We start from the raw sequence: 14,417 nt of genomic DNA on the forward strand, positions 1-14,417 counted from the left end.
AATTTTCACCTCACCGGATCTTATTTCAGGTCTCAACAATTCAACCTCCCACGTGATTTGTGAATCAAAATCAACAACTGTTTACATAACAGATAATATATTTGAGTGCCTTTAGACTGCCAGATAGAAAGGTAAACTGATATAATAGATAGTTCGAAGATGACGTCACTCATGTCTTTGTTATTGTTTTTAGCCATCCGCATTTATGAGTAATGCTCACTGAACTGTATTAACCTGACTATAAACGTTCATCGATACACACAGTTTTGTGTGTTGGTTCGTTATACTTCCGGATGGCAATGTTATGAGCTTCTTAACCAAGCGCATACTATCTATATTATTCTTCACATTGAAAGAGGTGGATTTTTTTCTTCTCATTTCAATATTACGTGAAATCAGAAATATCAAGAATATCTGACGAGGTAGTTACACAATTTGGGATACACTATGGCCTCATGGTATTATATTATTATGAATTTTTAGCATTTTCACCATAACTTCGCACCCAGCCAATGCAAACCAAATAGATTTTCTCTCTCATCCACAAAAACAGTAAGTTCTTGCTACACATGCCTACTTTTTCCAACCAAAACGAGCTCTATACAGTGTTAATCTTTTTTTTTTATAACCGTAACAATTATTGTTATTTAAATTTTTTTTGATGTGCAAAAGAAATCAGATTGAGAACAATGTTGACTTTATTGTAATGAATGTGACGATTTTTCTATGGTTGGTAAGGAAGACGTTTTTAGAAATCCTAAATTTCTAATTTTAAGCATTTTGACTTTGGCCTCAATTTTTTAAATCTAATTTATTCCGACATAACACCGGATTGACGTATTGGGTCACATATTATTGTATTAACCATGCATGATAGCATCAGCGGTACATAAATTAGAGATATATGCATTGTCTTTACAACGCTTTGTCACGACTAGTATCAACAACCACATATGAACAGTATTAAGGACAGTATTATGGCTAACACATAATTTTAAAAAACCCAACAAACTCTGTCTGTTCACTTGACTCAATTATTAGTCAACGCCATTCAGCACTCAATGTCAGTGTTTCATATTCAATCTTTTAACAATAATGAATGGTCTTTAAATAAAAGAGATCATGTAATATTAATAAACTGTCCAATTTGATTCAATAGTCTGATGTCACGTCCCTCCAGCAACGAGCAGCTTGGTTGTAAACACATGAAATCGGTACTTTTTATTCTTCATGCTAATTATCACTTTTTCCCATGCCATATGATCGGAATGTATAAAAGTCAAAACATGATCAGATTTATGTCTTTCTCCTCTGGATACACTGCTATGCTCGCCGGAGAAGTGTTTCATTAGGGCGCCCGCCGTTGTTCTGATAGTTTAGAACCAGTTGCTAAGTTACGATGCATCATTACGAGGGAAGTGACGTCACGATTGTTGTAGCCTATTAGTAACTTCGTCAAACCGAGATAGTCCATCTGTCCTTAAAAGTGACCACCAATTCCTTTGCACATATCCCGTGTTGTAGGAATAACCAGACTTGCCTACTTGGTCAATTACAAATTCGTCATTTTTAGAAGATAAAAATTGCAGTTGCTATAATTAACTTTATCAACGTCATAATAGGACAATTAGTATTCCTTCAGATGGATGTGGCACTCGCCTTTTACCAGTTAACTGTCCTACTATGGAAAGACGCGTATTTGAAAATGTGGTTTGTTGGGGTTTTTTTCACACCAAAATTAATCCTTTTGTTATTAAGCAGCCCATGTAATGCAACATGATCAGTGATATGTGGTATCTTTTTTATTGTGTAGATGTAACTATATTATCGTCAAGATGACGAACATTGAGTCAAAGACTCTTGTTCTGCACAAAAACTTGAGACTTTAGTGACTGAACTCTCGGGTTTGAGAGTTTTTGTCAAGACGAAGGTCATTTAATCGATCGATATTTGAAGGAAGATTTATCTGGCCAACATTTTTAAAAAACGGGTTGTTGTTTTTTTTTTCAGGATACGGCAGTGCAGAACAAGAGTCTTTTACTCAATTTTTGACTCCTTGACGATCATAACAGTTTCACCTACACAATAAAAAAAACACCACGATATTACTCATCAGGTTGAGTTACATTGTAGTGAACTATTTATCATCACAGGGATTATATAACACGTCAAAACCCTTTAAATTATGTAATCTGGTATAAATTTCCATTCTGAGTAAATTTAAATGACTTAAAAGCTGCTCATAAATTTCTGAAATTGAAGCCAAAATGTCGTAATTTTACGAATGTCTCGTAACAGTAAGCAGGTCTGGTGATATGCATTGTCTTCTCAACGGCATATTCCTTTGCACAAATCCCGTAATGTAGGTATAACGTAGAAGGATGACATCACAAATCCCATGTTGTAGGTAATAAATAACAATGTGAAATTGAATGTAAGTTTCAATTTCATTACGAAAACAGATAGAATGTACGTTTTGGGTTTCCCCTTTATCAACAAACAGGATGCATGAAGTACTACAGATGAATGAGATGATGTAGTGGCGTTGTTAAGATGAATTCATCTTAACAACGCCACTACCACATCATCTCATTCATCTGTAGTGTTTCATTCATCCTGTTTGTTGATAAAGGGGAAACCCGAAACGTCCATTCTATCTGTTTTCGTAATGAAATTGAAGCTTACATTCAATCTCACATTGTTATTTATTCCTTCGAGCTTCGAATAGCAACATTTACATGTTGTAGATATAGCGTAGAAGGATGGCATCTTTAGGGGTTCAACTCCTGTGGCACATACAACGATCTCACAAAATAGCGAATGTAGGAGCCGACCAGACCAAAACCAAGACCCGTTTTATGGGCTAGACATTCACCTGAAATTAAAAATTAGAAAAATAAATTGGTGAAGGTTTTATACTGACGATATCTTCAAAATGTACCCAAAGCGCTTTACAAGGTTCACGAGCAAACAGCAACATAAACCATGAAAGACGAGACAGAGCACCTGAAAGATACTATTAAAAAGTAACAGATATAAATGAGTATAAGATCTTCACAAATGAACAAAACACCAAACAGAACGTTTAGCACTCAAAACCCTTCCTCAGCCAACAACAAAAAACGATGAAAACATAAATACATTACTAAAAAAAAAAACCCCGGATCTCTGCCGTCGATCTGGGTTTTTTTTAGTAATATATTTATGTTTTCATTGTTTTTTGTTGTGGCTAAAAAAGGGTTTTGAGCCCTAAACGTTCCGTGCTTGGTATTTTTGTTCTTTTTAAAAGCTGTTGCATTCAATTTTTATTTATTACTTTTTACAGTCCACAGCTTCTTGCATCTTAGTATAAATTTTACACGTAAGGCACTATTATAATTATGTAAATAACAATGTTAAATTGAATGCAAGCTTCAATTTCATTATACGAAAACAGATAAATTGGAAGTTTTGGGTTTGCCCTTTCTCAACAAAACAGGATGAATGAAACACTACAGACGAATGAGATAATGTGGTAGTAGCGTTGTTAAGTATTTTCTGTTATTGGCTGCAGACCGGTTTTGAGTCCTAAATTATTTTATTTGTTTTAAAATATGTTTTGAAGCTGTTACATTCCTTTTTGAAGTGCGTTACTTTTAACCCTTTCCTTACCAACTACAGGAAAATTGTCAAATTTCTTACGATTCAACCAACATTTTTCTAATTCAGATTTCCTTTGTACTCAAAAGTTCGAAGAGTTATTTTTGTTAAAGTTATAAGAAAATTAATGTTATGCTGTAAAACTTGTTTGTTCTGAACAAACTTACATAAAGCATGTACTTATTCCTTTTAAAGTTTTTTAAAAAATATGTTGGACGGGTCTGATGTTTTGGGAAAATCCGGAAAATGGTCGATAAGGAGAGAGTTAACAGTTCACAGCTTCCAGCAGCTTAGTATTAACTTTGATACACGGATGGTGTAACGATAATTCTCTCATTTACTACAGTTGCTGCTGTCAGACTAAATTCTAAAGAGTGTAATGGCTTGCAAATCTATGTAACAATTACCTACCTTTCATGACCTTTTCTCTCATAAGTTTTCTTCCTGTCACCGATGGCAATTGATCGCTGAGAAAATATAAAGGTGGAGTAAAGCAATAACATTGTCGGTAATGACGTCATCATTGTTGTCGTTGTCATCATCGTCGTCGTCGGCATCATCATCATCATCATCATCATCATCATCATCATCATCATCATCATCATCATCATCATCATCATCGTCATCATCGTCATCGTCATCATTACTGTTGTTGTCATATTCGTAATTGAAATCATTATCATGGTAATTGTCGAGTTGTCTCTTTCATTGATGCCGTCCTCTTTGTTTTCGTCGTCATAATCATTATCATTATCGTCATGGAAGTAGTAGTAAAGACATCAATATTAGCAGCAGCAGCAGCAGCAGTAGTAGTAGTAGTAGTAGTAGTAGTAGTAGTAGTAGTAGTAGTAGTAGTAGTAGTATTTATTGATGTTGTCATCGTTGATTTTGTATGAGGCGGAGGAGGTGGTAGTGGCGGAGTGGAAGAAGGAGAGGAAATTATTAAGTGGGTGCTGATAAGAAGTCATGAGTGTAAAGGAAATTGAATTGTTGGGAGAACAAGACGAATGAAAAGAGTGGGTTGGAGGAAAGAATGAGAAGAAGTTGCAGAGCAGAATGTGAAAAAAATATTAAAGCTGTCAAATATATACTCGCGTCCAAATGAAAAATCAGGTTTTTCTTTTGTGTTATTTTTTTACATGTAAAGAAATTTTTGTGTGTTATATCATCCTGAACAAGAACGAATTTCCCACTTAAAGGTGGGAATTTTATTCATTTACGGCTATTAGTATTCAAGACACGGTTGTTTACAATTTAAGTACAAGACTAGGCTCTCGCAAGTTAACACAAAAATGTGCTTGAATTGTCCAAGTCAGGTCCAAGTGTTTTCGGAATGTCTTCATGTAGCCAGAATACCATTAGTTTCTACTATTGAATGGACGTTTTGTTTGCTTACATGTACCTTTCTGCAAATGCCCAGATTAACAGAAGACAGATACAAAATACTTGCCTAAATTGAAACCGATGATAGAGTCATAGAAGTGGCAAATGTGTTCCATGTCACTGAAAGAACTATGTATAAACTGCTCAGGAAGTACAGGCGCCTTGGAATAGCTAAGGACCTATGGAAATTTGGCCGTCTTAGCATTACTGTCGAAGGAGAGAACGTTCGAAATCATTCGTGTTCACGAAAATAGCCCTTTCAAAACTGCGACATCAACGGCCAAAGATATCGGAGTAAGCAGCCAAACTATTACACGTCGCCTCAAACTTGTTGTTCTAACTGCTGACAGGCCAGCTATACGTCCATTCTCGACGGAACAACATAAATTAACAGATATGGCTTGGGCTTGTGGTCACATTTGTTGGACACAAGAGCAAAGGTCGAAAGTTCTATTCGGTGGTGAAGTAACTTTCGAAGTAGATTCTTCGGACAGAGAACTACTGTGCTATTGCCGGAAAAATGAGCGTTATAATAAAAACAGTGTTCAAACTGTCAAAAATCGAGGATACAGTGTGATTACCTTATGGGGTGATATTTTTGGCAATCCACACGATTGCATTGAGCAAATTCCTTTCTTTGAAAACGAATGATATGACATTGATCTTTTTATGCAGGAAACCTCTCCACTGCACAGGGCCAAAATCATTCAAGAATTAATTGTAAGCCACAATATTCAGACATTGCCATGGCCAGGTTTCAGTCCCTATATTTATCCTATCGAGAATGTTTGGAGTTTGATGAACCGGACCCTCAGGTCTCGTGATTTGGCATTGAATCCAGACGCTTCGTTAGGGACTTGAATACGAGCTAACCGAAGAACAAATCCATGCATTAACATCATCAATGAGACGCCGAATTCTGGACTTGATGCAAGCTAACGGCTTCATACAAAATACGGAACAACACAACGCTACATGGGAAATTCAATCGATGTAATATTGAACAAATTAATTTACAAAAAAGTCTATTGTTAATGATTTTTAAATCTGCTATTCTTGTAAAGAAATTTCTATTTTCTTTCGTTTGATCCAAGATTATCTTTGTTTATTTCTTGTTATGATCAGTAACGAAAGATACAAGCCCTAATCTTTATGTTGGATGCTACAGTGCATTTCTTGTGTCAACTTGCGACAACCAAATTTCATCCTCCAATTTGAAATGGTCATAATATCTTGAAGACAGATACCGCAAACAAATAACTTTTCCACCTTTAGTTGAAGAATTTATTCCTCTATAAAATGATATAAGATACAATAACTTTTATTTAGACGCAGCAAAAATAAGAACGAATGAACAGTCTAAACTTTCTTTTGGACACGACTGTATTTATATATAGTAGCACTAACATATTCTCTGCCTCTTGTTTCATTAACAACAGGAGCCTCCGTTCTTCCCCTTGTAGCTGAGTGATTTCCGTGTCCACTGTTGTCATTGATGGAATAAATTTAAAGCAGCCATCATCACTCTGCCAGGCTAGAACCATTCTTACCCACTGAGGCCTGATGAAGTTTTGGTAGCCCAGGATGGAACAAAGGAGAGCTGAAATTAAAGAGCAGATGTTATTATTTTTGAATTGCTACCGGTTGAAAGAAGTTCAAGTCACTGTTTTTATTTTGTTTGATTTTTCTTGAGGAGTACGGGGGGGGGGGGGGGGGGGGGGGGGGGTGAGGGGATTAAAAAAATTTCTTTGTGTTTTTTACATTTTTATTTTGGAATTGTTTTGGGTTCTTTTACCCATGTTTTATTGGGCATGTTAGATTTTTTATAAGTTCTTTTCTTTTCTTTTTATTTGTTGGACGTTAGTAGAAAGAATTCATGGAAAAGCAATAGAAAGGAAAGCATTCTCAATTACCAACAAGAAGGAGAAGGTTTTGTCAGATTAAATGTAGAACTAACAAGTATAAATCAACGTTCGTTCCATTAGCAATAATAATGTTGAATATTTCATATGGTACAGCAAAACCAAGGACTGATGTGTTGACTAATTGACTGATTAATTTATTTAATGTTATATTAATTGACCAATTGATAATGATGATAATATTTCGTGTCGAATTGCCACAATTGTAACAAATTGTATATCGCACGCGTGAAAGAGAAGAAGAGAGAGAGAGAAGAGAAGAGAAGAGAAGAGAAGAGAAGAGAAGAGAAGAGAGAGAGAGAGAGAGAGAGTGTGTGTGTGTGTGTGTGTGTGTGTGAGAGAGAGAGAGAGAGAGAGATAGAATAAGTAGGAGTGAAATATATGTTCAATGTTATAGTTATCATATAACATTATAATAAGTGTTTCTAAATGACAAATTGCCATATTTATGGACAATAAAGATCAATTATTATTATTATTATTATTATTATTATTATTATTATTATTATTATTATTATTATTATTATTATTATTATTATTATTATTATTATTATTTTCTTGTCAATTTAAGACAGCGACCACTTTTTATGTGTTCCCCATTGCTTTGAGTGACATTTCATCTCTGAATCATATTGACAGAATATTGACATTTCATCTCTGAATCATATTGACAGAATATTGACATTTCATCTCTGAATCATATTGACAGAATGTTGACAGAGCCAGGTTTCATCTACCAATCGGTCACCAATCTGTCAATTATTATTATTGTTCATAAACGCTATGAGAATTTCACAACATCGATTTCATTCCTCGTTCATTTACTATAACTTCCTTTTGATAAAGCTCATTTTCTGGTTTGTGCTTTGGTGCCCAGTATCGTAAATAGCGCATGCCTCAGTTTTGAGAATATTTGTCAAGGTGATCGATCGATATTTAAAGGAAAAATTTTCTGGTTAAATTTTTAAATACGTGTTTTCCAGAATACGGCAGTCAACTGCTTAACATCCATCTCTATGTGTGCAAATGTCCTTTTCTAAGAGCATGGTATCCAAGTGTATAAGCAAAGGTTCGAAACCTAGGATCTAACTGAAATCGTATTGTGAGTCCAAGACTAATATCTCTACACCACAACAACATAAACGCTAATGCGATGTCAATCTGATTTTCTCCACTGGAAAAAAAAACTCTTTCGCCTTAAATAAACATATGCAATTGAAAAAATAAAACTTGACTTATGTACTGCTATGGGAGTAGATGTATTACAATAACATCAGAGTCTGCTTCAAATTTAACATAAACTGATATAATGAGTTCGAATGAAATTTGTAATAAAATTGTTTTTCCTGCAGCCGATAACTATTGAGAACAAGGTCTTTTTCGTGGAAAACTTAATGACAGTCAAGGGCTCACATTGCTCCAGAAACAAATCTTGTTGAAAAAATGCCACATGATTATCAATTGTCGCTCTCTTGGCATCTGCTAGAATATGTCCACAAAGCTTTGTCTCAAGACCCCGTACGGTAGATTCACCCAGGGATTTCAGCCGTAATTCAATAGCAGGTAAACAGCCAATCTGAAGAAATGAAAGAGGTATTCATAACTTTAAAAAAAAACTTTTGATAGAATATGTAAAAAAATGTTAGTTTGGCAACAGGTATCACTGGCGAATTCAAAAAGCATTTTGTTAAATCTATTTGTATTAATATTTTTTTCAATTAGATGTTTTTTGGAATTATTTTTTAAAAATTTCCTTTAATTAATTATTTTCTTTTCAAGTTTTGCTGTTTGTCTCGGTGTAAGGGTGGGAATGCATACGTTGGGAATGACGTTCGTCTCGATTAAAACTTATACAGCGCAATATCCACTAAACGTGCTAAACGCGCTTTACAAGAAGTCCCTAGCCAACAGCAACACTTAACATGTAGGACGAAACATGACGCCTGTTGGGCGATATTACACTTTTACAATGATTTACGACCAGGTACTCATTTTACACCTGAACACGATGAGCAAATGTGGTAAAGAGCATTTTCCAAGGACTCAACTATGCGCCGCTCGGGACTCGAACCGAGGACCCTCCGGTACGACGGCGAGTGTCATCACTAGTGTCATCACTAGTCGCACAAAGTCGGGCGTTGGTATAATGAAGGTGGATGAGCAATATGGGGGTAATTTTAATCGAGATATTTGAATAACGATTATTCTGGCCAAATGTTTTTGAGAAGCTATTTCTGCTACTTTCTTTTGGTGGCAGCCTCTCAGTTTTTGAATTATTTGTCACTATTTGTATCAAAGGAAATGATAAAATCTAGATATTTTTGAAGATCTCCAAGACTGTTTAATACTGATATCTATTATTTGTCCACCGTCACAAAAACATTTTGTCGCAGCCTTACATTTTACCAATCGTCTCAAAAACAAGTAGTGAATTGAGTTGATCCGTTACCTAAAATAATTCAATTTTAAGCCGAACTTGCATAAGTTGAGTAAAAGAAGTGGCTTTAATTTTAATGCGAAGAGCGAATTTTTATCTCTTCAAATTTCAAACAACTTTGAAAGGAAACAACGAGATATCTGAAGGACGAATTTTCTGACCTAATGTTTTTGAGAAGCTACTCCTGCTATTCTTTTTCAAATTTTAATCTGTTTCACTTGAATTCAATTTTGTAGATCTATTTTCTTCCGAAGTAATACCAGATTGACTCGGTGGGTCACAATTATGCAAACATTTGAGATTTTTCACTCTGTATTCACATACCTTGTCAGCAATTATAAAGTATAGAAGTTGATGAGTGATATAGTAACCATGTTGATTGCTTTCCGTCATAAAACTCCAACAATCTTCTGTAACACTACATCTGGAAGAGAAAATAACGCATCAATTTTTTATCCTTTATGAATTTTGTTCTTATGAAAAACATAAACTTTAAAAGTCGATTGAGCGGTATAGAAATCAAATTATATATATATATATATATATATATATATATATATATATATATATATATATATATATATATATATATATATAGGATAATGATAGATCGCTCGATAGATAGATAGGGTTTCACATAAAAATATGACTACGCCTACACCCTTTAGCGGCTGATAACTTAGAAAAATAAGTTATCCCTTCTTTTTTGACGCTTTTGTGACTGGTCTTATTTACTTGAACGTGCTGCAGCAGCCTATCATACCAAGCCTAAGCGAATACTTTAAAGATGATGATTTTTATTTTCAGCAAGGGCAATGTAAGTTCCACCTTGATGAGATATTGTCAAACTGTTGGTCGGACAGAGGGGTTTTTCTTGAATACCCTTTACGTTTACCAGACCTCACACCACTGACTTACTTGACTTGACTTAGATGCCTTTTGCGTCTCGACCGAAAGATCGGGTCGCCTTGGCTGTTTCCATTATTTCCTGTGTGAGGTGTCTCCAATATTGCCGGTCCTCTGCTAGGGTTCTCAGATTTTCAAGGTCCCCTGCCGTTATGAGACTAATGCTTTGTCCAAGTGTTGTGAGGTTTTTGTTTAGGATCACAGGGAGTGTTGTGATCGGTCTTCCTCTGAAAAGGTTCCCGTGTTTTTGGAAGTATCCCGACATGGCTTGGTTAGCTGGTATGTTTTTGTCCCTGCGTAGTATGTGACCGAAAAGTTGCCATCGTTGTTGTAAAATGTCAAGGGAGATTGGTCTTTCTTTTGTGATCTTATAGAGTGATTCATTTGAGATCTTTTTTTGGGTATTTGATGTCCAGTACCCTTCTTAGCTGTGTGCGATGGAAGCCATCCAGATGTTCTTCTTCCGATTTTGTCAACGCCCAAGTGCCGCAGTTATACAGAAGTACCGGTTTTACAAGAGCACGGTACAATTTCAGTTTGGTTTTTCTCTATATTTTGTCACCTCTAATCCATACATTGGTGAGTTTACTGAGTGCGGCGTTTGATAGCTGTTTTCTGCTTTGTACATCCTCGGTGTCTCCAATTAGTGAGCCGACCTTCTTTGTTCTTTTCCATTCCTCTTTGTTCCTCGATATTGTTGTAAATTCGGTTTTATTGGCATTGACTTGGAGGTTATATTTCATGAGGGTATTTTGTATGATGTCTATATTTGCTGGTGTTGATCCAATAAAATCGACATCATCTGCATAGGCGATTTCTCTAGGGATTGCATTCTCAATATGAGTCGTTGGTTTTGGAATGACTTTTCGAACTTCTTTCAGAGCGTGTTCTAAGTATATTGTGAACAGAATCGGGCTCAGACTATCTCCTTGGGGGGTCCCGATGTTACTTTCGAACTGCGTCTGTTTTGTGGCCCCGTATATCCTTGGTTGTATCTTTGTGTTGCTGTTGAGAGATCGGATTATTCGGAGCTCGTCTTCGTCTACTATGTCTGTTAATATCTCCAAAAGTTTTCCTCTGTCGATCGTATCAAAGGCTGCGGACATATCGATTCCGGTTGTTGTTATGGATATGTTTTCTTTGAGTGCCTTTGCTGCCAACCATTTATGTGTCCATACAACGTCCGATGTGCTTCGGTCTTGGCGAAACCCGCTTTGGCTATGTGATAGATATTTTTCTTTTTTCGGTCTAATTCTGTTGAGGACAATAGTTGACAGTGTTTTTCTTATGGTATTCAGTAATGTTATTGGGCGCAGGTTGTTTACGGGTCCTTTCGTTTTTCCTGTTTTTTTTTGGTATTGTAATTGGGACACCGCTGTTTATGTCCCAGTCTTTGTGTGTTGAGAATGTTTTGTTCATTATGTTTGCAATGCTCAGATCCAGGGAGAGGGTACCGTATTTCAGTAATTCAGCGGAATTTCATCTTCGCCTGGGGATCTGTTATTGTTTAGGCACTTTATGCTATTTCTAACTTCAGTTGTTGTGATGCGGTTGTTTAGGTCTCTAGGGTTTCCTGAGAAGGGCGATATTTGTGAGACTTGTTTGTGAAATTTCTGCTGGAAGTGGTCAGTTACAATGTCAAGGATATCGTTGGGATTTGTTGTCTGTGCCAAATTTATCCTGTAGTTTTGGGTTCTCGAATGGTTTTCGGTTCAGAGATTTCGTCGCTTTGAACATAGACGATGCGTTATTTTTGGACTTTTCTATGTCTTCCACTTTTTTGTCTAATTCCTCGTTTCTGTGTTTTATTGTAAGTGATCGAATTGAATGCAGTATTTTGTTTCGTTCCGTTTTCAGGTTTATTATTTCTTCCGAGTCTTTCGTGTTTTGTATCCTGATCCTAAGTTCTTTTTGTTGCGCGATAGATCGTTAATAGCGATGTTAGGCGTTCGATTTGGTTTGTTCTTAGTTGTATTAATAGAGCCTGCACTTTCTTCCCCCGCATATTTCATTGCCGCTTGCGTCTCTTTCCATTCATTGTTTGGATTGCTGTTTTGCTTTATTTTCCATAGACTTGAGTTAAGTTCATATTGGTAATGAATGCGACATTCTCGCTCATTTACTATTTTTGCCATGTTTATTTTGACTGCCGTTTTACCTTTCTGTCTTCGTTGTCTGTACACATTTATGTTGAAATTCGTTTTTACAAGTTTGTGATCGGATGTTAGCAGTGTACCACCGTATGATCGCGAGTTGGTTGAGTAGTGTTTATGGCGGTGGTCGACATATGATATAGTCTATTTGGTTGTGTATTGTTATCATTTTGTCTTGGGTTTGGTCTTTCCTTTGTCCTACCCATGTTGTCTGGTGTCTTGATGGGTGGTTGAAAGCACTGTTTGTTATGAAAAGTTTTCTCTGTTCACAGAAGTGGACTAATTTTTCTCCGTTATCGTTACGTTTTCCTTTTGAGTATGATCCTAAACATAGTGCGTCACTGTCGAGACGTTTTCCTACTTTGGCATTAAAATCTCCAGCAATTATTAATATTGATTTGTTTCCTATTTTGTTCAGTGTATGGTCTAGGTCTTTGTAAAATTTATCAGTTTCCTCTGGGTATTGTTTTGCGCGTTGACTTGTTGGTACGTAAACATTTACGATTGAGATAGTGAACGTCTTCTTACCGTGATCGTCTTTGTTATTGTTATTCTGGTTCCTTGAATTGATCTTACACTTAAGCTCAAGAACACATATTCTGTCCGAAACATTCCATTCGTCACTGGTCAAATCCCTGCAGTTTTTATTTATGAAAAATCCACCACCATAGTGAGGTGAACTGGAAGCAAAGCACAGCAGTCTGTGACCATTTATTGTTTGGTCGACGCCATCTTGGATCTTCGTCTCTTGTAAACACAGCACATCGATTTTATAACTTTCTAAATCTTGACACAGTTGTTCCTTTCGAATGTTACTTGACACCACTAGACCTGTTTAATACCGGGATACCTAAAGTAAAGTTTACCGAATGAAACTTATAACAATTACAACATTGCTGAGTTAAAGCAGTCATGACCGCAAGTTAACGTTGATAGCGAAGAAATTGTATCATGATATTTGCTTTTCCATTGCGTCGTATTACTGGTGGTGTCAAGACCAAAACGGACATCAGTTCGAGAACATGCAATGAGAAAACGATAGATAGAATGATGTTTGTAAATTTATGCACCTGTTGAAAATTAAACAAATAATTAAAAATTATTTATTTTATGTTTTTTTTCAAAATCTTTTTTTTTTTTGGGACATCCTGTTTCAAGGAAATGCGCCTTTATGCAATTTTGGTACGATGCAGTTGCTAGGAACAATTCATCATCACAGCTTGACATTTCGACCTTTAAAAGCTACAAAAAATATGATCTGTATGATCTTGATCAGAGCCAAAAAGACGAAATGGACATTTTGACGAATATTCAAACTATGGCATACGTCTAATAAAAGGCAACTTACTTGGGCTCCATTTCGTCTGTTCCAATTAGAAGAGATAAGCACCTATCTCCCTTTAGCTCGTCGTATTTTCTGTTCCCATCGTGTTCCAGAATGTGCGGTTCATTAATGGTTTCGATTTTGTAATGTAGTATATATGGACCATCCAGAAGCGGTAAGAAGTTACGATAATACTTTGTGTCTTGGTTCTGTGTTGGTTAAAAATAGCTAATGAATTAGGAATGTATTAAATTATGTGGCTTGTAAGATTAACCGGTGATTACTGCCGGACTCTGGAGAAACTCTCATTGATATTTGAAGGACGAATTTTCTAGCCAAATTTTTAAATACGAGTTCTTTAAAGAGTCCGACAGGTAACTTGTTAAGTACAATGAAATGCAATATGTATTTTAAAACGATGAGTATTGGATAATATTCTAGGAAGTTTGATAAGTTTGAAGTTCATTTCAATACTGTCTTTATAAAATTTTTAAAAACCCAGATTTTTTCATAACATTACGTAACATTTCTTAATATTTTGTCACTCTTCCCATTACAATAAATATGCAGACCTTATTCCGATCAAAAAAGCTGAAACAATATTGTTTTTTTCGTTCCAATATATGAGATAATTCGGTCAATCCAAAATATTC

At 35.7% G+C, this 14,417-nt stretch overlaps 1 protein-coding gene across 6 annotated transcripts in view; it reads right to left on the reverse strand.

The window, feature by feature from the left end:
* Positions 1–614: 614 nt before the first annotated feature.
* The window catches only part of LOC144968691 (UPF0764 protein C16orf89 homolog), a 73,239-nt gene continuing 59,436 nt past the window's right edge, over positions 615–14,417 (reverse strand). For 2 of the 6 annotated variants that reach the window (XM_078907272.1, XM_078907273.1), the window contains exons 5-10: positions 13,789–13,973; positions 9,706–9,805; positions 8,358–8,520; positions 6,430–6,622; positions 4,051–4,106; positions 615–2,875 (exon numbers count right to left, since the gene is read on the reverse strand). In XM_078907272.1, the coding sequence (XP_078763398.1) occupies positions 2,772–2,875; positions 4,051–4,106; positions 6,430–6,622; positions 8,358–8,520; positions 9,706–9,805; positions 13,789–13,973 (801 nt within the window). In that variant the 3' untranslated portion in view covers positions 615–2,771. The remainder of the gene's footprint in view (positions 2,876–4,050; positions 4,107–6,429; positions 6,623–8,357; positions 8,521–9,705; positions 9,806–13,788; positions 13,974–14,417) is intronic. The other 4 variants (XM_078907271.1, XM_078907275.1, XM_078907276.1 and 1 more) reach the window with 4 other exon arrangements.

The sequence above is a fragment of the Berghia stephanieae genome, chromosome 3, assembly GCF_034508935.2.
Source record: "Berghia stephanieae isolate SIO BIC M18660-M18661 chromosome 3, UCSD_Bste_1.3, whole genome shotgun sequence".
Taxonomy (NCBI): domain Eukaryota; kingdom Metazoa; phylum Mollusca; class Gastropoda; order Nudibranchia; family Aeolidiidae; genus Berghia; species Berghia stephanieae.